This window comes from Amphibalanus amphitrite, unplaced genomic scaffold, assembly GCF_019059575.1.
Source record: "Amphibalanus amphitrite isolate SeventyFive unplaced genomic scaffold, NRLGWU_Aamphi_draft 000047F_arrow, whole genome shotgun sequence".
Classification (NCBI taxonomy): Eukaryota; Metazoa; Arthropoda; class Thecostraca; order Balanomorpha; family Balanidae; genus Amphibalanus; species Amphibalanus amphitrite.
This window is the reverse complement of record NW_024881543.1, coordinates 1,465,299-1,488,008: the sequence shown is the minus strand read 5'-3', so window position 1 is coordinate 1,488,008 and position 22,710 is coordinate 1,465,299. Positions and strand designations below refer to the sequence as shown.

At 51.8% G+C, this 22,710-nt stretch overlaps 3 protein-coding genes across 7 annotated transcripts; all 3 read right to left on the bottom strand.

The window, feature by feature from the left end:
- Nucleotides 1-23: 23 nt before the first annotated feature.
- On the bottom strand, nt 24-11,684 carry LOC122377607. 3 transcript variants are annotated; one of them, XM_043357829.1, is made up of 20 exons: nt 11,636-11,684; nt 10,177-10,317; nt 8,734-8,862; nt 8,310-8,369; nt 7,857-7,996; nt 7,543-7,705; nt 7,074-7,208; nt 6,626-6,777; nt 6,080-6,206; nt 5,681-5,902; nt 5,330-5,463; nt 4,884-5,013; nt 4,463-4,681; nt 3,782-3,890; nt 3,139-3,352; nt 2,754-2,906; nt 2,380-2,495; nt 1,916-2,172; nt 1,302-1,642; nt 24-1,044 (listed from the first exon to the last, which is right to left on the bottom strand). In XM_043357829.1, exons 6-20 carry the CDS (start codon nt 7,700-7,702, stop codon nt 502-504), a joined length of 3,012 nt encoding a protein of 1,003 aa, XP_043213764.1. In that variant the 5' UTR covers nt 7,703-7,705; nt 7,857-7,996; nt 8,310-8,369; nt 8,734-8,862; nt 10,177-10,317; nt 11,636-11,684; the 3' UTR covers nt 24-501. The 3 variants fall into 3 exon arrangements, with proteins under 3 accessions (XP_043213764.1, XP_043213763.1, XP_043213765.1); XM_043357828.1 differs by lacking the exons at nt 8,734-8,862; nt 10,177-10,317 and having other exon boundaries at nt 11,636-11,679; XM_043357830.1 differs by lacking the exons at nt 8,734-8,862; nt 11,636-11,684 and having other exon boundaries at nt 10,177-10,312.
- Nucleotides 11,641-18,142, bottom strand: LOC122377608 (uncharacterized protein K02A2.6-like). 2 transcript variants are annotated; one of them, XM_043357833.1, is made up of 2 exons: nt 17,731-18,142; nt 11,641-14,995 (listed from the first exon to the last, which is right to left on the bottom strand). In XM_043357833.1, the coding sequence occupies exon 2, from the start codon at nt 14,637-14,639 to the stop codon at nt 12,117-12,119; it is 2,523 nt and encodes an 840-aa protein (XP_043213768.1). In that variant the 5' UTR covers nt 14,640-14,995; nt 17,731-18,142; the 3' UTR covers nt 11,641-12,116. The 2 variants fall into 2 exon arrangements, with proteins under 2 accessions (XP_043213768.1, XP_043213767.1); XM_043357832.1 differs by having other exon boundaries at nt 17,781-18,142.
- Nucleotides 18,143-18,735: 593 nt separating this feature from the next.
- Nucleotides 18,736-22,644, bottom strand: LOC122377610 (replication protein A 32 kDa subunit-like). 2 transcript variants are annotated; one of them, XM_043357842.1, is made up of 3 exons: nt 22,507-22,644; nt 20,308-20,376; nt 18,736-20,071 (listed from the first exon to the last, which is right to left on the bottom strand). In XM_043357842.1, the coding sequence occupies exon 3, from the start codon at nt 20,049-20,051 to the stop codon at nt 19,224-19,226; it is 828 nt and encodes a 275-aa protein (XP_043213777.1). In that variant the 5' UTR covers nt 20,052-20,071; nt 20,308-20,376; nt 22,507-22,644; the 3' UTR covers nt 18,736-19,223. The 2 variants fall into 2 exon arrangements, with proteins under 2 accessions (XP_043213777.1, XP_043213775.1); XM_043357840.1 differs by lacking the exon at nt 20,308-20,376 and having other exon boundaries at nt 22,507-22,640.
- Nucleotides 22,645-22,710: the final 66 nt, after the last annotated feature.

Here is a 22,710-nt window from a genome sequence, read left to right as displayed (position 1 = left end):
ATTGTATGCGAAAGCAATGGAACACGTTTCTAACTCATCAAATATATTTTGTGCTACTTCTAGCCTCAGCTAAAACATAAACAAATAAATTCCACCGAAAACGTTCCTATAGTCATGATGCAAATTATCGGGCAGCTTATTGATAAAGCAGCCCGAGGGAAAGGAACAAAATGCTTCCACAGTATATCAAATGTTTTTAACTGACATAGAGCTAAATCAAACAGAAACTATCATAGTACACAATTCCTCTAGTCTACTGAAAACATTCTCCAGTCATGTTCCATGTTTGTTCAGTCGGCCGTCTCAGTAAGGCAATATAGACAGGTCATAGTCAACATATTTGTGTCTGGTTTATGAATATTTACATGAAGGAAACTTAAATGCACTTCGAAAACGAAAGCGGTTTAATGCATGAAACTAATTTGTAAACGGCAAGCTTTAGTAAGCCTCACTACCTGTGGATGTTTCATAACTCTCCCAGCCGGTCGGTCTAAGCGTCTCTCATTCCTCGTTCTTGATTTCATCACCGGTTGACTCCGAAGTACCCTCAGGCTCGGCAGCGTCGCTCTCCTGTTCCCCGCCTGACGGCGGAGCGGTGTACTGGGCTGGCTCTGGGGGCTGGTCCTCTGCGCCGGCCACCTCCGCCCCCGGAGAGTCCTCAGCGTCCTCCGGAGCGGCGGACGGCGGTTTTGAGGAACCCTCAGCGGTCTCCTGCTCAGTGTCGGGACTAGTCTGCTCCTGCTGCTCTGACGGCGGAGTCTCAGCGTCCGGCTGTGTGGGCTCCGTCGCCGTCTCCGGGATCGGTGCGATCCCCACTCTTGCTTCTTCGTCCTCTTCATCGGACGAGGATGAGAAGGCGTCCTCTTCCTCTGGGAGGACGGGCTTCTCCGCGTCGTCCACTGGCTCGGGCTCGTTCTCGTGTCGCGCGTAGGCGAGCAGCAGCTGCTGACGCTGCCGGCGCCGGCACAGCAGCATGGAGAGGAAACGGTGCGACAACAGACCCTGACACACGAAGAACACCACACCGGTGGCCGCATTCAGTACCTGGGAACAAACAGACTGGTCAGACGCGGGGCGGCGTGAGGCTGCTCGGGACGGAGCTTTGGAAACGTCCAGGGGATGGAGCTAAACTACCTACTTGCTGACTAATCGTAAAACTTGAATGTGGCAACGCTATAATAGCTAGGTAACTGAACGTCTTAAGCTTATCATAAATGTAAAAACAGGATAATAAGCTGCCAGAGCTCGTTGAGGGAATCCAGAACCAGCAGCAGGTAGAAAACCCCCTCCCTGGCTCTCACCCTGAACAGCGGATAGAAGGAGGGCCAGTCGTCGAGCGCCTCCAGCCGCAGGTAGGCTAGCACGCCCGCCGCCCACGTCACCGCAAAGTACGGCGAGAAGAAGACGTAGCCGTGACACATGCTGGCGTGGTCGATGGCCATGATCTGCTTACGCAGCTGCGGCGTGGACATGTTACAGAGGATAATGCAGGAGCCGATGACGCTGATGAACACGCAGAGCGCCATGGGCGCGAGGAAGATGAGCTTGACGTCCGTCTCCCAGCCCATCATGCACTGCGGGTCGTCTCCGTATCGGTGGATCTCCGTGCCGAGGGCGTATCCCAGCGAGACCAGAGACAGGCCTGGGGACGGCGCCGGGCGCGGCGTCAGGAGAGGATTTCAGCCGGTGAACGCTGTCCGGGGAACTGACGCAGCTAGACAGTCAGGCTGCTAGAGCTGTACGATACAATAACGGGTGATGTCGGAGAGTGAGCTTGTTGAGTGTGATTTAGGCAGTCATAAACCTTATCATGGTATCACGCTCAAGAATGGAGCAATGCAATTGAACTATTTACCACAACTGCGAGTTACCAATAGCCATCCAGTTTTATCATCATGGCCTGAGCGCGTCTCACCGAACGACAGAGCGACGTAGCTGCCCAGCTTGCCACCCACGACGCCGAACGCCAGCGCCCGGAAGCAGGCGTACCCCTCCGACGCCACCATTCCTCCGGCGGCCAGATAGGCGAACTGGATGAACGCGGCCGCAGTGGTGCAGCTGTGGCGACTCTGGCGCACCGTCTCGCGGTCTGACTCCATCATGGCGCAGTGGCCGGCGACCAGCAGCAGGGCGGTCACCATCCGGATCTGGTGGAACATCTCCCACAGAGAGCTGCCGGGAGAGAAGACCACGGAATTAGGTGACGACACGAGCGGCAATGAGTCTCATCAAAGTAGTAAGTTACATACTGGATGATAAGGAGACCGTCCAACTCCGTATCTGAGAGAGGAACATGTCAATGAATGAATGCATGTCTTCTTATCAGGTATCCAAGTGTTAAGATGACTGAAGAACACCCATCTTATTTCCATGACTTACTCATTCTTCCATACGATGAAGGCGTACAACAGAAGGAGAATAATTGATATCGCGCTCAGCATGTCTTTGAATAGCTTCAGCCACTCACTGTCGATCTCGACTATCTTCGGCTCATCCTGGTGGGGGAAATAACAAACAAGTGAAACGTCTTCCAAGATCTCAACCTTCTGAACTCGCAACAGTAGCTATACGGAACAGAAAGAAACATCATGCGAAATGATAATAGAAATGTCGAGGACCCCTTTTAGCCGAGTTTTACGAAAGACGCGATAAAGATATCCACAAAACCACAATCTACGTCGATTTCTCATCTTGATCTAAGCTGTCTTAGTCTGAACGACCTTCAAACTCCTCCAGTTTAGCGTCTCCATCACCTTTTCGGCGACGACGGCGTACTGTCCGATGACCTTGCAGGCGCACTTGGTGAAGAAGTCGTTGGTCTCGAGCACCACGCAGCCCGTGGCGTCCCACTGGCCTCGGCCGTCCAGTGCATCGGCGTTCCACCATACACAGTGGCGACGGAACACCTGGGCAGACACAAACACCATGCGTTAGATGCACGCTTGAAGACGCTCATACAATAAATTCACTCACAGGCAATGTATAATCACTCAATAATCAGCCCAGTGCATCCACAAACGTCCACAGTCGTCAGATTTTTACAGTCCCAGAACCCTCAAAGTCCACAGTCCACTCCATAGTCCACAGTCTGCTCCACACTCCACAGTCCACACTCCACAGCCCACCCTCCCGACTCACATCACTGACGATCTCGTTCTCGTGGAAGAGCGGCCCCCGGAGCGCCGGTTTGGGCTGTCGGTGCCGGTGGGCGGTCCGGACGGGAGACCGGCGCAGGTCGTCGATGGTCGGCAGACACTCGTCGGTGGGCTGCTGGTTTCGCGTGGCCATCAGACGCAGTGACAGCACGGCGCCGTCAATGTCCAGGTACTGGGCCTGCTTGGTCTTGAACTCTCTGAGAGCGGCCACACGGCGAGGGTGAGGCGGCGGCACATTATATGGGCGGTAGGGGAAATGAATGAAGTATAGCGGGACGAAGATAATTTTGTGTGCGAGCATTACGTATTTAACATGACATATAACGGCAAAGTACAATAAGGGCGTGCTTAGTTGATACGCTCAGGAGTTACAACAAATGTGTAATTAGGAGTTACATAATCATAAATGTTCACTATAAATGTAACAACACAAACCTAACAACTTTAATCTGCATACATAATCATCGACAATGCAATGCAACCGATGTCGCTCATAGTGAATTCAATAAACAACTGCGTCACATGAAGCCTTCAATTACAAGTACCGCCGCGCTGATGCGACTGGAGCCCGTTACACTCGACACGACACCAGTGCAACACACTGCGGGCCGTCCGGGGCATCTCACCTGCGCAGGAAGCGTTTGGGCGTGACGTCCCCGTAGTTGTCGTACGTGCTGAAGACGGTGCTGATCAGGGCGTCCTCACAGCCAGACTTACGGAACACCACCGTCGGCACTGGCCGGGCAGAGGTCAGAGGTCAGGGGTGGGGGCAGAGGTTAGGGGTGAGGGCAGGGGTCAGGGGTGGTGACTGGTGACAGAGGTTCGGGGAAGGTCAGGGGTAGGGGCAGAGGTCAAAGGTGGGAGTAGAGCTCAGAGGTGTGAGCAGAGGCCAGAGATGGGGGCAGAGGTCAGAGGTCAAGTTAGATAAGTCAAATAAGAGGTCAAGGCTAGTTCAAAGTTCAGATGATCATGACAAAGGTCAAGTTAAAGATGAGTTTAAAGGATGGATCAGCGTTTAAATAAAATTTTAACGCATTAAATGCTTTATAAGCAAGACAGAACCGGTCTGCAAGAAATCAACGAAATGACCCACGGGCTTGCGAGTCGCCAGGCCACTCGTTGCCACTGTGGATTTCGCGTGAATCGCGTTGAGCGATTACTATGGGCATTATCACTTATTGGCTATTGCATCGCTTATGACCTCCCATATACTCTAAATTGCTGTATTTGAGGACAAGCTTTTGATATGCCTTTTCCCGGAAAACCTTCCCTGCCAGCTCCCTATAATCACCGCCCCGCGGTCTCACTCTGAATGCTGTCGAGCCGGCGCGGGTTGTCGCTGGGAAGCGGCGCCATCTGCTCCTGCCGCAGGCTGTCCACGCTCCGCTGCTCGATGTACATGTCCACGTTGGCGGAGGGTTTGTGGACGAACATGTCGACTAGAGAGCCGTTCACCACCTTCGGCACCATGCTGGTCACCGAGGACAGCGCGTACATCTCCAGACGGTCAATCATGTCCGACGACTCTGACGGAGTAGAAAAGAAACGGACGGCGATTTATTATAGCTCTAACCTTTTACAAAATAAACTTAACGCCAGATCTAAAAGGCAGTCTAAGCATAAAGAAGCGGTGAGAATTAGGTGATGGTGAGTGGTTAAAAGAGCACAATACTAAAACATCGTATGGTTGAGAGACGTACATACATTTCATATCGACAAGCAACATACCGCCATCTAGTTGGACTTCCTCCTTCAGGATCTTCTGCTCGCGTTCCTTTTTGTTATTCTGTAGCTCGATTCCCTTCCATTTATTGTGGTGCTTATTTTCGAGAAGTTGAGAAGCCAAGTTCACCAAGTTCTGGGGGGGGGGGGGGGGGATGGAGAGGCAAGATTAGAATCAAAAGTAATGCCGTCATTGAAAGAGTAGTAAGTTGGTGAAAGGCATCGTCCAGAACTTATGTAATAGTGCAGTGATTTTCAAGATTAAGTCATGTGACATCAACGAAGAAACACAACGTAACCCCAATTGAGATAGTATCAACTGTAAGGGAAATTGGCTCAGCCTCATATCTTTTTTTTTTTGCTGGAGACATAATGTTAGAACCAGCTACAGCACCCTACTGCTCGGTAAACGTAACCATATCCACAGCGGCGCGAAGGCGACGGCGACGTACCATGAAGGTGTTGAGCTCCTGTTCGGTCTGGTTGGGCTTCACCACCTCCGGAGCCGTCATGGTGAATAGCAGGTCGGCCAGCACGTGCATCTTGGAGATCTGGCCCTGGGTGGCCAGCCGCAGCGCAGCCCTCGCTGCAGGGGCGCGCAGGGTGTGATACAGTGAAGTTATGGTGCGGGCTTACCACATATAGTTTTGGAATGAGGGAGCCATTTCTGAGACATTAGCTGTGCGTTTTTTTTTAGGCTCAGCGATACGGTTCATCACACACACGCTCGATTTTTAAATTTTGAGATTATCGCTATTCATTGCTATCAGTAGGCATAAGGTTTCCGGTTGCAGAGAACCTACCATCTTCATCCTCCTCCTCTTCTTCCTCCTCTTCTTCCTCATCTTCTTCCTCTTGCTCCGGCTTTTTCAGCGAGCTGAGCGGATTGTCGATGGACTTCTCCGGATTATCGACCATCTTGCTGGCGATCGACACAGCCACCGACTGCTGATCTGGATCGGTGAGGTCCACTCCGCGCAGAATATCGGCGAAAACCTCGGCGGACATGCCGGCGTAGTCCTCCTCTGTGGCGACGGAGGCGAAAACGAGTCAGTAACGGAAAGTCAGAACCCCGAGGGACTTAGAAACAACCGGCAAAGTCCCTCTCTGACTGAATACCAGCACAGGTTCTGTGTCACTTATTAGATAATCAGTGGGAGAGCAGAAGCCGCCCTAAGGAAATACCGTCAGATCCCACCTACCCAGTCCTCCGATAAAGAAGATGGTCTCGTTGGTGAGAAGAGCTCTCTTCCAGAGCGCTATCTCGTCAAACTCGCAAGGACAGAAGTGACTGTAGTCCGAGTCAGCGGAGGTCTTGTGACAGCCCACCTGTCAGCGGGACGAATCAGAGTGTCAACAGTCATAAGACGTCCTGTGCCTGACAGGTGACACATGTGGAGTCATTTGGATACTGACAGTGACAGGCATTACGCCACACTACTCAATGGACGATGCATCTGATTACTGAGCTATATCCACAACGGCGCGGTATCTTTTTAGCTCGGACATCTCTCTGATTCTCTCGGTATACACCCGAGTGGGATATCTGCATTTCGCATTCTGTATTACGATAGGAAATCAGATTATTCGGATATCAGTCGAGCCAGAAAGCTATCATGACCGCAATCCTTTTGCACTTTGCCACCACCATTAACTCGGAATTTCTATTTAGCGCTATCATCATAAATGTTAGAGATTCCTTTCAGCACTCTCCCCACAAACTCGGCGTTCCCCCAGTTCACTCTCACCATGAACTCTGGCGGGTCGAGCGGCGGCTGCGCTGTGGTGTTGGGTGTCTGTCCGTGGATTACCATAGCCGCCGGCTGCTGGTTAATGTACAGCTGGAGGCCGGTAAACTCCTGTTCAGAGCCGTTCTGGGCTGGCGGCCTCCAGCGCACACCTGGAGAGGGCACAGGTCACCGGAGGTCAGCGCAGGTCACCAGGGGGTCATCGCGGGTCATATAAGGTCACTAAAGTAACCTACATAGAGGTCACACCAGCGCACAGGTCAGTAAAGATTGACCAAGGCTCAGCTAAAAGTTAAAACCGTCACAGATCAACACCACACGGTCAGTGATCGCTACGAGATAAATGCGAACTTAAAACAGCTTACACGTATAATCGATATGATCAATGTTTACTCTGCCCAAATTGTCTGACTCATCATGTCACAATAAAATTAGGAACTCGTCTAACCGATGTTGTTCCAGGTGTTGTTCGGTAGAAGTCCGATCGTCTCGACGCGCCAGAATTTGTTGCCGGTCGACACCAGGGCCCCGAGGACCATTCCCTGTAGGTAGATGGCAATACCGGGCGACGCCTCATCTCCGCCTGCGAATCAGCAAGGATTACCGTGTCGAACCGTCTAGACACCACCGATTATGCGCAAAACCTTATTCCCGCTAGAAAAGAAATCATTTACACATACATGCACAGTGCCTAAATTCTTTTGTCATTGATTGAGACTCTCTTCACACATATATAATTTGTGATGCTTTCATCTTAAGTCATGCTACATTTAAAATTACAGCAGTAACATAAAAACACCAGTTTACCAGTTTGAGCATGTCTTTCAAAACAGATTTAAGCGCGACCTCGTATGGAGCCCTGTCACCTCACAGCTCTGTACCGTTTCCCCTGTAAGCGATGCACGGCAGCGTCCCACCTGTGCTGACGAGATAGCGGTAGGGCAGACCCTCACGCGGCGTAAACGCGTCCGAGTCGAAGCTGCACCGGTGCCACAGACTGAACGAGATGCCGTTGGCGCAGGTGGACGGATCGTGCACGCACGTGTCGCCCTCTCTCATGAAGCTCGCATGGCGCATGCACTGCCGATTGGGGAATGAGCAATTTAAGTTCATAGCTGATGATTGACAATGTAAGCTAACAATTATAATTTTATGGTGCTGATAAATTAACATTAGCTCACACCTTAACGACCCTCCCTCTGGCCTCTACACGATAGAGTGGCCCACTCACCGAGTCTCCGGGCAGTGTGACCGAGGACCGGAACCCGAACGGTCCGTTGCCGAGGTCGAACCCTCCTCCGGCGGGCACCACGGACGTGTTGTGTTCGATGGTCCCCCAGTAGTAGTCAGTCGTCACCGGGTACCGCACGTCTGAGGGACAAATCAAAAGTGGTTTTAATTTTGTGATGATGATTTGCGTGAAAAAGTCGTTAACAAATGACACCAAAAACGAAGGTAAATTTTATCCTTAAGGACACAATGAACATAATAAATCACAGTCATCGTCATTAAACGGTCGACGGTACCATTCCGACCTCTGACCGATTATTAGTGACCACTGGCAACATTAACGACTAATGGCAGTGCTAACGAATTGTAACTTATGTTTAATAGTGGTAACTAATAACTTATGATATAAGTTACCATTTATTGATAATAAACTAACTATGTAATGGTAACGTACCGACCGGCGGCGGCGGTGGAAGCACGATGCCGTCGTACGGGATCGTACCTGAAACACACACTACACCCGCTCGCAGAGTTAGACTCTGCCTGTGTCGGATGTGAGCGAATAAAGATGGTAACAACATGACACACGAATACAGCGAGACTACATATAGGACGGGGTTGGAAGGTGAGAGAGTGAGCGCTGGAGCGTGAGCCGGGTGAGGTATTGGTGAGAAGATGATGTGAGCTTCATTCATCCCATTCATACCGACATAACTTCACACAAAGTTCACAGACACAGTGTGTCACAGACACGTTAGTCATGACACAATGTCAATGACAAATCAGTTTGTCATTAGAAACAGGTATGTCAATTTTTCCATCACAGAAGTGATGGCCATCTGTCATGGCTGAGGCTCAGCCTATGATTCTCGGTTGACCGGTGGGCTCTTCGACGGACGATACATCAGCGCCGAGACGTAAAAAAGCCGCAGCAATGCGATGAAAGCGCCGCTGAAGTCCAGCCGATACCCGAAACTTGGCATCCCATGAAGCCGTCGTAAATCCTTCTGTGGACACTTGGGAGGCTTTGGGGCATCGACTTCCACCATAGGTCAATAGTGGATTTAAATAATAGCATTAGCTAGCGCCGGTTGTTGTATTAGAATTAAAAAAAAAATGTTTCTTTTAGCGCTCATATGCATCAGTTTAACCCTCGCCCTGGCAGGGGGGGGGGGGTCGATGCGACCCCCCCCTAAGGTTTTTCGAAGATAGCGTAAAAACGGCGGCGCGCAGCGCCGCCAAATTTGGCACAGCCTATGGGGCAATCTTTTTACATATGACCTGAAAATTTCAGGTCTGGGTGACCTTGGGTCAGGTCACCAGGTCAGAAAAACCGGTACAAGGTCATGGTCAAATTTCAATTTTCTTTTTGCACCTGTCCAACTCACAGTTTTGGACTGATTTCCCTCAAACTTTCAGGATGTGCTAAGTTCACCGAGTTGTATAACATATAGTTCGGGTTTTTTTAGGTCACTGACCTGAGGTCAGTTAGAGGTCATTAGGTCGTAATGTTAAGCCTATGGGAAAATACTAAATTCGGAAAATACTGGAGATATCCGCTTCGTTCTATCACTTTTGTGCTTTGAAACCACAGTAATTAACAGCAGGTCACTTGGTGCTTCTTTGTTTGATGTACTTATCCATGGGTCAGGTCAAATGAGGACAACTGAGGTCAAATGACGTTTTTGCCAATAACTTGGCACATAATGACGCTAGAGCTTAAAAAATGGTATCATTGTGTTCCTGGTGATCAGCCGAATGGAATGATATGCGATATGATGCAATTTGGTTAACTTTAACTTAATTTATTAATTTAAGTTTACTTAAAATTTAAGAAAAACTTTAAGTACACTTCAGCAAGCTAAAAAGTATATCATTCGACGCGCCTTGACGTGCTGAGTTCACTGGTGCTTTTCTTTTTGCTCTATCTTAATTAGATCAAAAGTTATAAGCGAAAAACTTTTGACCTGTTTTTAGCGAAATTTTTACATTTATACCCCCCAAAACCCCCCTAAATATTGACCTAGAGCAACCAAATTTGCACAGGGGCGAGAACTCCAGGGGGCCCACCTACCTACCAAATTTGGTGTTTCTAAGTGCCATAGGAGCCAATCGCGAGGGGGGGGGGTCGCATCGACCCCCCCCTGCCAGGCCGTGTTATGAAAAATGCCCTGCCAGGGCGAGGGTTAAATGATCCGACAAATAATTATATTACGTAGTCAAGGGGAATGGGTGAAATATGTGCTAAATTAGTTTAGTTTGTGTTGTATTCTGTTGATACGTATTAGCGCTAAAATTACTTACCTCTAAATCCTACTTACCGCATAGCCACAGACCAGAAGCGTGTCGAGTGTCGATTCCAGTCCCTCCACTCCTCCTTCGCCGCCTCCTAGCGCAGTCTCACCAGTCGGTCTACTGAGGGTGACTGTCCCGGTCCCCTCCGTCCAGCCCCGAACTGTTTTCTGGAAAACCCGGACAACAGACACACCAGACCCGTGCCGATGGTGCCAAACACGACGAGCCTTCCCATGGCGATCGACGACGGCGTACAATATGCAGATGAAATGCGTTATTTATCGGCATGTGACCGGACGTGCCGACACGGCCTGTCCACGGTCCACTGGCTTTTACAAAGTTTTGTTATTAACTTCATTGCTACAGTCAGCAAATATAATTTTGAGATTGTTTGCGTGATGTTCCGATCGAAAATCTATGCATGAAAAACGATTTCATTTGTAAACGGATTTTGGAGGTGCGAGCTATCGAAGGGAAGTGACTTAGAGAAACGAGTGAGATAAATTTTAGGGAAACGAACTACGCAGCTATAATGATCTAGCACGTGCGTTAGGGAATTGATAAGCCAGTGGAAATAGGTAGGTACTATTCAGTGAAAGCTTGCTAACTACCTGCTCTACACCCCGTTTCTTTCGTGCGTTCAGTCTGTGGCCTAAGGACGTGTCGCTGGTCGTTGTGCGAGTGTGTGATTCCAGATATCGATACTCCCACGCTGCCGCTGTTTTGGATACGACCCAACGGTAAACAGCACGTCGCCATGATCACAACTAAATCGAACAGAACCTACATCGCCACCGGAACTGCGCATACCACCTCCGGGTACCTTCATCACAGCTATGAGTTACGTAATACCAAACTCAGACGTCTGTTTACGTAAATTCCAAACGCGACTGAATAAATAAAATGGGAGATCGGTCACCTCATGAACCCTTGGACTGAATTTCATGATCATTTACAAACATGCACGATTGCACACTTCGAAATTTTCAGAAGAGTGATCGATTGTAGCTAGGTAGGTAAATCGGTGCATGGGTGGGTAAACACTAAACGCGAACAAACATTTATCAAAACGGCCGTTCAACCAGCAAAAGAAACCTTGCTTATTGATGCATAAGAATCAATCATTGGAATATGCATCAGATATGCTAACACAGAAAACATAACCAAAAAGAAAGCGGCTACGGACCGTGCGGGCCAGTATAACTGCAGGCGTCATACTACTAGCGACATCTCTCGGCAGGATTCCGAGAAGTAATCAGCCATGCGGCACAGCGTCACTCTAGGCGCAATACTACTAGCGACATCTATTGTCTGAGATACGAAACTATAGTGTCTTGCGGCGCAGCATGCCACCAGGCGCTATACTACTAGTGACATCTATAGGCAGTAATGCAAGCTTGCGGTTTTGCGGCACAGTATAGCTTCAGGCGTCATACTGCTAGTGACATCTGTTGTGCCCTCGGGGTGGGGGAGGTTTGGACAAACCTGCGTCCGCCTCACTTGCGGTTTATTCCCCCACACACACAACAGAAAAACACATGGCACTATCTCGGCCAAGGTCAAGAACGGAAGAGCTCTAGAGGTGACTCGACACCTCTTCGTCCTTACGACCCAAAACAGTTGGCAATCATAAAGAGAGGGGGTGAACAGGTTATGCGAAATAAAGGATCGAAACTGAACAAAGCCATTTCGAACCAAACATATTACTAACTAAGTGTCGATCGTAATATAAAATCATAATCACCGCAACGACCAACACTATCAACAAAGGCGTAAAACTCAAACGATAATTGCGCGTCCGCGCCAATCGGCTGCGCGGTCAGCGCCACTAAATTAGTTCTCGCCACAACACCACCCCTCTCTTTAATGGGAAACACTCCCGCTTCTTAAGCCTCCCACTATCCGCGGAAACCATTACACTCACAGCTATCAAACGTAACTTACGATGATAGCCCAATCCTAAACGCTACTCGCCCGGAGTGAACCGATCTGGGCCTCTGCGACCCCGCCTGCTACGGCGGGGCCCTGGCTCACCCGCCGGGGCGGTACACTTTGGGGTTGGACAGCGGCTGTGAGCAGGACTTCTGAGTGCCGAGGAGCGGGTGCGCACTGGCGTGGGGCGGGGCTCAGGAACTGGATAAGCACCACCGCCGGGACCACCCCGCGGCGCGGCCGCGTCCTCACCTTCTGGCCGGCCGGGCACCAAGCGTCTAGCGTGGACACGCTCGCCGCTGGTGAGCCGGTAACTTACCGGGCCAGTCCTCCGGCTGATCTGCACGGCCCTCTGGCCCTCCACACGTCCACTCACCGGCTGTCGGACCCGAACCCAGTCGCCGACGCGCCAGCGCGGGGCGCCGGTCGACCCCCGGTCATATCTGGCTTTGTAGGCCGCCTGATACTTTTCGTGTCGCGCACGAAGCTCACCGCCGGTGTCCGGCGAGGAAACCTCACCTGGCACGACGTCCAGCAACGTCCGTGCCTCCCGCCCCCGCATCAGCCGGAACGGCGTCTCTCCCGTACCTGCGTGCGGGGTAGCCCGGTACTCAGTGAGGAACCGCCTCAAGTACTCCGAGCGCGGCTCCCGGGCCAGCCGGGCCGACTGGATGGCGTCTTTTACCGTCCGATTCAGACGCTCCACCATGCCGCAGGACTGCGGAGAGTATGGTGAGCTGAAAGTCTGCTTGACCCCCAGTCGGGTCAAAAAATTACGGAGTTGGGCAGACCGGAACGCTGGACCGTTGTCGGAGACCAGCTCCAACGGCAACCCCTCGCGGCTGAACACCGCCTCCAGGAAGCTGATTATAGACGCCGCCGTCGCGTCCCGACACAGCGCCACCTCTGGCCACCTGCTGAACATGTCGCACAAGACGATGCCGTACCGCTCGTGCTGGGGCCCCTGCATGGGCCCAATCACATCGATCATGAGGCGCTGCCACGGACCGTCCGGAAGAGGAATCGGCTGGAGAGGGGGCCGCTCCTGCCGCACGTGGCCGTCATGCTGCGTGCACACCTCACAGCTCCGCAGGAGGTCACGTACCTCCTTGTCCAGCCGCGGCCACCAGAACTGCGCGCGCAGGCGCTGCTTGGTCCTTGTCTCACCTTGGTGACCCTCGTGGGCGTTCCTCAGGACGCGCTCACGCAGCGCCGCCGGCACAACCAGTCGCTCGCCGCGGAAAAGCAGCGGTCCGAGCTGGGACAGTTCGTCTCTCACCTGGTAAAAACCAGTCGCCCGAGGATCGACATCCCTCTGGCGAGGCCACCGTCCGGCGAGGTACCCCCGGATCACGTCCAGACACTCGTCTGACGCCGAGGCGTCCCGCAGCTCCTCCTCCGTGACTGCTGCTGCTAACGACAGAGCCGCGATCTGGATAGAATCATCATCAGGCCACCAGGTCTCGGCGACCGGCAGACGGGACAGGCCGTCCGCCACTCCGTTCCGCTCCGACCTGACGTACTCGACGTCGAACGCAAACTCCAGCAGCCGGGCCTCCCACCTCGCGACTCGCCGGCCGACGCGGTTGGAGCCCTTGACACCGAAAATGGTGCAGAGAGCTTGGTGATCGGTTCGGAGGGTGAATCGCCGACCCCACAGGTAGTGGCGAAACTTCTCGACGGCCCATACACATGCCAGCGCCTCCTTCTCCACTACCGAGTAGTTGCGTTCGGCCGCCGAGAAAGACTTCGAGGCGTACGCAATGACCCTGGGCTGACCCGAGGCGTCCATTTGCGTCACGCACGCACCGCAGCCGACGTCACTGGCGTCAGTGGAGAGCACCGTTCGTAGCTCCGTGCTGAACATGCACAGTGCTGGTGCTTCGCTTATCGCGTCCTTGACGCGGCGGACCGCGCTGGACAGCGCCGCCGTCCACTCGAACTGGTCCGCCCGGAGCGCGGCCCTCAGCGGCTCTACTGCGTCCGAGAACCGCGGCAGAAACCGCGCATGGTACCCTACGGCACCGAGGAATGCGCGCAGGCTCTTTTCGTCCCGCGGCTCGGCCGCCTCCAATAACGGCCTGATCCGCTCCCGGTCGATGCGGACACCAGCTGACGAGACCAGATATCCCAGAAAGGAGAGCTCGCTCTGATTCGTCACGCTCTTGGGCCAGTTGACCCGCACCTTGTGGGCATCGAAACGCCGCAGCACTTCCCTCAGACGGGCGTCGTGCTCGGCCTGGGACGGCGCGTGGACCAGGATGTCGTCCAGGTATACCTCCACGCCTGGCACCCCCTCCAGCATGGACGCCATCACTCTCTGGAAGCACGGCCCGGCGCTCGCGAGGCCGAAGTTGACGCGCCGGAACCGGTAGAGTCCCTGATGACTTATAAAAGTCGTTAGGTCTCTGCTGTCAGGATGGAGCTCCAGCTGGTGATATGCATCCTTTAAGTCCAGCCTGGAAAAGACCTGAGACCCACTCAGGCGGTCAAGGACATCTTCGATCCTGGGGAGCGGGTAGCCATCCGTAATCACAGCTTTGTTGACCCGCCTCATGTCTACACACAGGCGGATGGACCTATCCCGCTTCCTTCCCACCACAAGAGGAGAGACCCAGGTAGATGCACTGACCTTCTCAATTATCCCTTGCTCCTCCAGCTCCTTGAGCCTGGCACTCACCTCGTCCAGCACTGCCAAGGGCAGCCTCCGCAGGGGCTGGCGCACTGGCGCCACCCCTGGGTCGATGGTCACCCGGTGTTGGTAGCCCAGGATGGCTGGCTGCTCTCCTGACGGAGAAACAGGTCCAGTCGGAGAGGCAGGTCCGGACGGTGAGGCAGGTTGACCGGCGTGAGGGCTGGCAGGTTCGGCTGGCCCGACGGGCGAAGGGACTGGGCTGGCATGACAGGACGGGTCTGTGGACACAGAGCATACACTGTCACCAATGATGCACACTTTGAACAGTTTCATCATGTCCAGGCCCATCAGAGCACGACCATGCGGCACAACATACACAGTTACATCATGACACTCCCCCCTGCATGACACATTTACACTTTTTACCCCTAACACATCTAACACACTCCCCCCATATGAGCACAGGCGCTCTGCTGCTGGCTCAAGGGCCCCAGGTGCCAGGTGTCTGGGGAGGAGGGACACTGGGGAGCCAGAGTCTACCGTGAACACGACCTCCCTCCCCTCCACCTGGGCTGTCAGAGTCATTGGTGATGCCCCGATTGCCAGCACTTGAACACTGGACACCACTCGCTTCTGGACACAGTGCTGGGCAAAGTGATTCACTTTCCCACATTTGGAGCACTTCACATTGACAGCAGGGCAACACTGGTCCCCTCGCCTGTGTCCAGCACGCCCGCACCCCCAGCACAGGCTACTGCTACTCCCTGCCGGCCTCTGCTGCTGAGGCTGTTGCTGATGAGTGGAGACCCGACCAGCAGCACGGGTCCTGGCCCCACCACGCTGAGGCCGCCGACGCTGCTGCTGCTGCTGCTGGACAGCCTGAACAGGGACTGGAGCAGCTGGTGTCTCCATCACCCGAGCCTCACGTTCAGCCGACTCAAGTGTGTCACTGATGGTGAGGGTGCGCTCCAAAGTCAGGTCAGAGCCCTCCATAAGAAGTCGCTGTCGCAACTTGGAAGAGTTAGTACGCTCGATGACCTGGTCCCTTATGAACTCGTCGGTTCTGTCACCATATTCACAGGAGCTGGCCAGCTGGCGCAGTATCGACACCCACTGCTCAGTAGGCGGAACTATGGTCATGAGTACCCAAATATAGGAACGTTCCCATTTTTGGGAACGGAGTTCCCAAATATGGGAACGGGCGTTCCCATTTATGAGAACGGAAGGCAATTTTTCGGCCGTTCGCCCACTAAAACTCAAAAGTGCATCACGTCTCAAAAAAGTGCACGCTGATTTAAGTATCTACTAAATCTCCATAATGTTATCTTTAATTTGACCGTGGAACAAGGAAATTGACCGTGGAATGATATTTTTAATGATTTTTTAAAAATGACAGAATGGTGGAAATATGGGTTATACGACATTTAACATGCAATTTTAAGGAAAATGAAGCATTTTTTACATTTTGAGGTCAAGTATAATAATTTTCGCCTGGTTATTAAGTTTCATTCTAGCGACACCAGATGCTGACATATGCAAGCGAACACGCGGACAGTCCCGAGGTAATATTGTTGACTTTTGGTGTCGGGTCGATCGACCGCGTGGAACGTCAGTGATTTTACCGAACTACTGTTGTAAACTCAGTTTCAGTGGTTTAAAATCATTCAGCTGTATTTTATCAGCCCTGAAAGACATATTTTATTTGGATGCTAGCTGTTTAGCGTTGTTTTATAAGCAGCGTCATGAGCGTGGTTTTTGTCTTCGGCGTTTCTAAGCATGATCGTTTGGGGGGAATTTCTCTGATATAGGTCGCTCTGTGTGGCTTATTTATAATTTTTATGCTGATTTCGATCATACCTCGTGCCCATCCTACCAGGCCTTTTGCCACTTACACTCATGAAGAAAGGAAAAAACTAGATTATCATTGGGACTAGGTGTTTTGAGGGTGTAACATATTCAGCGTTCCCATTTTTGGATACTTCTTGTGCTCGTCAACTCTCGGTGATTAGCAGACAGGTGCTTGACATGTCTCCACCCTCGGCGCGGACGGTGGATATAGGTATGGAAGACCTTGTTGAACATCGCTGAGCGTTGTGGATTACGTAATCCTGCAGAGGGGGGCGTGCCCGCTGCGAGATCGACGGGAATAAAAGCGCAGAAGACCGGGCGAAACATGCAACGGTCTTGCCGGAAAGGTCATCTGATGATTGTTGCGTTAACAATAATTTGCGGCGTTGGACGTGATGCTTGTTAATGAAAAGAGCCCCTGAAAGGCGTCGGTGAAATCGTTCCCAATTTTGGGTACGCCGTTCCCATAATAAGGAACGCTTGCAGCGCCAGTGTACGAGAGCGTTCCCAAATTTGGGCTCGCGGCCCGGGTGATGGACTGCTTTAGAAATAGGGTAACGATTTGAAACTACGATGGGCCTTACAATATCAAACTCTTTCCCAACAATATTGAGACAACTATCAGGCGGTTCACGATCGTTTTATATTTTTTGACGTCATTTAACAGTTCTGTTTCTTGTTTTAAATAATGCCTACATGGCGTTCCCATATTTGGGTTTATCGTTCCCAAACATGGGAACGAAAATGCGTTCCCGAAAATGGGTACGCTTGACCATAGTTCCGCCTACTGTGCTGGACTGTTTCCTCAGTTTGCTGCACCCGGCTCCTGAAACGGTAACGCTCCACACACACGTTCTGGCGAGGAGCGAACTGGGCCTCCAGGCGCCGCCTGGTGAAGGCGTACTGGTCCTCGCCTTCCTGCTTGACAGCAGCTGGGAGGGACTCGAAAATTCGCTGCCCCTCCGCCCCCAGGCACGTGAGAAGGATGGCCTCCTTGCGCGCAGCTGAAAATGAGCCGCCGCCCACGGCCACCAGGAAGTTATCGAACATCCTTATCCACCGCGGCCAGGCCGTACCGGGCTCGGCGCCGGCCGCCGGCAAAAACGGCGCAGGGGCCACCGAAAAATCCATGGCCGACAGTTATCACGGCCGCGTAAAAACTTACGCCTCGTCGCCACTTGTTGTGCCCTCGGGGTGGGGGAGGTTTGGACAAACCTGCGTCCGCCTCACTTGCGGTTTATTCCCCCACACACACAACAGAAAAACACATGGCACTATCTCGGCCAAGGTCAAGAACGGAAGAGCTCTAGAGGTGACTCGACACCTCTTCGTCCTTACGACCCAAAACAGTTGGCAATCATAAAGAGAGGGGGTGAACAGGTTATGCGAAATAAAGGATCGAAACTGAACAAAGCCATTTCGAACCAAACATATTACTAACTAAGTGTCGATCGTAATATAAAATCATAATCACCGCAACGACCAACACTATCAACAAAGGCGTAAAACTCAAACGATAATTGCGCGTCCGCGCCAATCGGCTGCGCGGTCAGCGCCACTAAATTAGTTCTCGCCACAACAACATCTATGTACAGGAAACTAAGCACTACGTCCTGCGGCACAGCATGCCTTCAGGCGTAACACTCCTAATGACATCTATGGGCAGAAATGGAAATAGCAGGAGGCTATCCGGCACAGTATAACTTCAGGCGTAATTCTCGCGGCATCCGGTTCTAGACAATTGCTGGCTATACGTAATGCCTAGTACAATAATGAACGTAAATCCGGAGTGATTAAATTCTCTTTTGTTCAATAGAGACCTGACAATGATATGACCCAATCGTAGGTTCGGGCACATTCTATGGGTCACCCGTTTATATTATAACAAATCGTTTCGGCCATTTCAGCTGGCTCAGCGGACAAATAGATCAGGCCGGGCCCAGACAAAAAATAGTAATACCCGTCTGGTGAGGTTGACGATTAAGTGCGCATACCATCGACAAGATATGCGGAAATGCATTAATGATTTGTTACAAAAAAACTATAAATTTGCGGTTTACGTAAGCCAATCCGTGACTGAATATGGACTGATGGCTACCTACGCATCAATGCATAATTTGATGCACATTTAATTCAACTCACATCAATGTCATACAAACACACAAAACGATTTAAACTTTTCTAGGAAACATCTTGTATTATTCCAATGACCACGCTTTGTTTGACATGAAATAACACACGTGACTGACAGACTGAAACGCATGCTTGGGGCGGACAGCTGCCCCGCACACAGCAGTGCTATAGAACGGCACGTGACAACTGACAACTGACCCTCCCTGCCCCCCCCCCCGAACCGACCTCTGAGCTCAGAGAACGGTTTCCATGATCGCCTCTTCGTCACCATGAAAGCAGGACGATCGCACCCGGTCAACAACATCCATCCAACATCTCCACCGTCGAGCAGTCGACTGTGCTGACAGCTCTAGGCACCCCAGCGACCCTTTCACGATCATGCCAGCGTGCATTCGCGCTAGCGGCGGACTCTCACCGGCCAGCGCCGGACTCGGCGCCTCCCCGACCGTCAGCGTCAGACCACCGCGCCGTCCCAGCCGGCTGAAACCGTCAGCGCCGTATTCCCGGCTGTCCGCGGCTCACCGCTCAGCAGTCGGTGGCCTTGAAGTGGTCGTCGTCGGTGGTGTTGTAGATGTGTCCCTCGTTGCTGAGGAACTCCATGATGCGGTCGATCTCGGGCCGCGGCACCTTGCCCGTCAGCGAGCCGTACACCTGGTCGCGGTGCACGCCCTGGTCGCCCACCGCCGCGTGGATCGCCGAGTAGACCATCTGCTGCTGCGGGCTGAGACCCACGATCCCGCCGCCGGTCACCATCGGTACGTCGGCGCCGCCGCCGCCTCCCACCATCGAGTTGGTCAGCCCGGTGCCGCCGCCGCCGCCGTTGGCAGCGCCTCCGCCGGCCGACAGCGCGGCCACGTGCGCGATGGTGAGCGCCGCGTGCTGCACCTCCAGCCGGTGGATCAGCTCCTCCTCGGGCGTCACCGCCTCCAGGTGGAAGCACATGATGTTGGTCGAGCCGGCGCCGCCCTTGCTGGGGCCGGGCCGCACGCGCACCACCATCCGCACCAGCATGCCCTCGGCCAGGTCCGAGTCCGGCTCGGGGCCAGCCTCGGCGTCGATCCAGCGCAGCGCCGTCAGAGTGCCCGTCTCGTCGGCCAGGGTGTAGGAGACCTTGGTGCCGCCGCGGTCGATGGTCTCCAGCCGACCCACCAACACTGCCATGTGTACCTCAGCACCGGACACCCGCAGCGGCTGGTCCTGGGGCGTGGCCAGCACTGTGGCCACAGCCACAGGCACTACTGACTGGATACGATCCTGGCGCTTCTCTGTGGAGCCAGCACTGGGTGAGCCAAACTGGCCGGGTGACTGCATGAACCCGCCACCCTGGGCTGGCTTCTCGGTACTACTCCACATGGTCAGCAGCGGGAAACAGCCTAGAACGAGAGCAGATTAGGTACATGTAATATCATATTCATACTAGCCATGGGTATTAAAATGGGCAGGGCAGGAAGAAATTGAAAATAAAAAACATGGTTTATCTGAATGGCAAGGTTGAGGGACGCCGGTGAAAACAGGGCGCCGGAGGGCATATTAGTCACATGACATTTGGAGCTTCTCCCCCCTCCAAGGGCCTTCAGGATGCTAAATGTCACATGTGAATTTCACGAACCTTGATCAAATCGCCCCAGGCGCCCTGTTTTCACCGTCGTCCAGATTGAGATAATGGCACACAGCAGTCCTGGAAAAAAGGAGGAGCACACCACCCTTATTTTTTTAAATAAATTTAGTCCAAACCTTTTGATAGGAAGGATTCACAAGGACAGAACCACCGCTAAGCGAAGCTTGTTGCGGTGACCCTGCCCTCTACCCTCCGATCGCGCAATTCCGGATCTATGGCAGAATTTAGAGTCCAAAGTTTAACGTGCGCACATAGCCGCGCACGGCCGGTCCCTTCACTGACTTCGCCTGGCTACGGCCTGCCACCAACCGCAGCCATACCTGTCAGGAGGCCCATAAATGTCGAGCGCCCGTCGCGCTTCGAACCCGGACTGTTATAACCGGGAACGCGTGCTCTCACCACGCGGAGTCCAACGCTCTACCAACTGAGCTACGGGACCGGCTACGGGACCTTAATGAGCTAGGACCTAAAAGAAAACACTGTTGGGGTGCCATATGACTATGAAATGGTAGAATATGAAAAAGCTTTCAAGATGAAAAGCATCCGGCATACAGGCCCACTCAATACGGTCCGTGACACCGTAATTCAAATTGCATAGCAATAGCCAGATCAGTAGGCGGAACTATGGTCATGAGTACCCAAATATAGGAACGTTCCCATTTTTGGGAACGGAGTTCCCAAATATGGGAACGGGCGTTCCCATTTATGAGAACGGAAGGCAATTTTTCGGCCGTTCTCCCACTAAAACTCAAAAGTGCATCACGTCTCAAAAAAGTGCACGCTGATTTAAGTATCTACTAAATCTCCATAAAGCTATCTTTAATCTGACCGTGGAACAAGGAAATTGACCGTGGAATGATATTTTTAATGATTTTTTGAAAATGACAGAATGGTGGAAATATGGGTTATACGACATTTAACATGCAATTTTAAGGAAAATGAAGCATTTTTTAGTTTGAGGTAAAGTATAATAATTTTCGCCTGGTTATGAACTTTCATACTATCGACACCAGATGCTGACAAATGCAAGCGAAGACGCGGACGGTCCCGAGGTAATATTGTTGACTTTTGTGTCGGGGCGGACGACCGCGTGGAACGTGAGTGAATTTACCGAGCTACTGTTGTAAACTCAGTTTAAGCGGTTGAAAATTATCCAGCTGTATTATATCTTCCCGGAAAGACATATTTTATTTGGATGCTAGCTGTTTAGAGTTGTTTTATAAGGAGCGTCATGAGCGTGGTTTTTGTCTTCCGTGTTTCTAAGCGTGATCGTTTTGGGGGAATTTCTCTTATATAGCTCGCTCTGTGTGGCTTATTTATAATTTTTATGCTGATTTCGATAATTCCTCGTGCCCATCCTACCAGGCCTTTTGCCACTTACACTCATCAAGAAAGGAAAAAACTAGATTTTCATTGGGACTAGGTGTTTTGAGGGTGTAACATATTCAGCGTTCCCATTTTTGGATACTTCCTTGTACTCGTCAACTATCGGTGATAAACAGACAGGTGCTTGACATGTCTCCACCCTCAGCGCGGACGGTGGATATAGGTATGGAAGACCTTGTTGAACATCGCTGAGCGTTGTGAATTACGTAATCCTGCAGAGGGGGGTGTGCCCGCTGCGAGATCGACGGGAATAAAAGCGCAGAAGACCGGGCGAAACATGCGACGGTCTTGCCGGAAAGGTCATCTGATGATTGTTGCGTTAACAATAATTTGCGGCGTTGGACGTGATGCTTGTTAATGAAAAGAGTCCCTGAAAGGCGTCAGTGAAATCGTTCCCAATTTTGGGTACGCCGTTCCCATAATAAGGAACGCTTGCAGCGCCAGTGTACGAGAGCGTTCCCAAATTTGGGCTCGCGGCCCGGATGATGGACTGCTTTAGAAATAGGGGAACGATTTGAAACTACGATGGGCCTTACAATATCAAACTCTTTCCCAACAATATTGAGACAAATATCAGGCGGTTCACGATCGTTTTATATTTTTTGGACGTCATTTAACGGTTCTTTTTCTTGTTTTAAATAATGCCTACATGGCGTTCCCATATTTGGGTTTATCGTTCCCAAACATGGGAACGAAAATGCGTTCCCGAAAATGGGTACGCTTGACCATAGTTCCGCCTACTGAGATCTGCAAAATTAAATGGTTGAATTCTAGTTCAAGCTCCCAATGATGATAAATACTCACCACCAATGTATAAATGAGTTAATGAGGTAATACCGTACTGTTGGCCGCAACAGGACAAAATTCACAAATCAAAATATTTCTGCGACAAGAGACAACACGCAATCAACACGCAATGTCCAATCCCGCCAAAAGAGATAGAGGGATTTTGCTTCCATATGAAGTGTTTTATGCATAGCTGCATGAAATGCACCTTTCTTCTTATTT

Excerpts from the sequence above, each read along its gene's own strand:
- LOC122377607 (XM_043357829.1), bottom strand. The coding sequence starts at position 7,702 with ATGCGCCATGCGAGCTTCATGAGAGAGGGCGACACGTGCGTGCACGAT. Across the intron at positions 7,209-7,542 it reads CCGCTATCTCGTCAGCACAG|GCGGAGATGAGGCGTCGCCC; the intron begins GTGGGACGCTGC and ends GCTGATTCGCAG. Across the intron at positions 5,014-5,329 it reads AGGAGCTCAACACCTTCATG|AACTTGGTGAACTTGGCTTC; the intron begins GTACGTCGCCGT and ends CCCCCCCCCCAG.
- LOC122377608 (XM_043357833.1), bottom strand. The coding sequence starts at position 14,639 with ATGAGGCGGGTCAACAAAGCTGTGATTACGGATGGCTACCCGCTCCCC.
- LOC122377610 (XM_043357842.1), bottom strand. The coding sequence starts at position 20,051 with ATGTGGAGTAGTACCGAGAAGCCAGCCCAGGGTGGCGGGTTCATGCAG.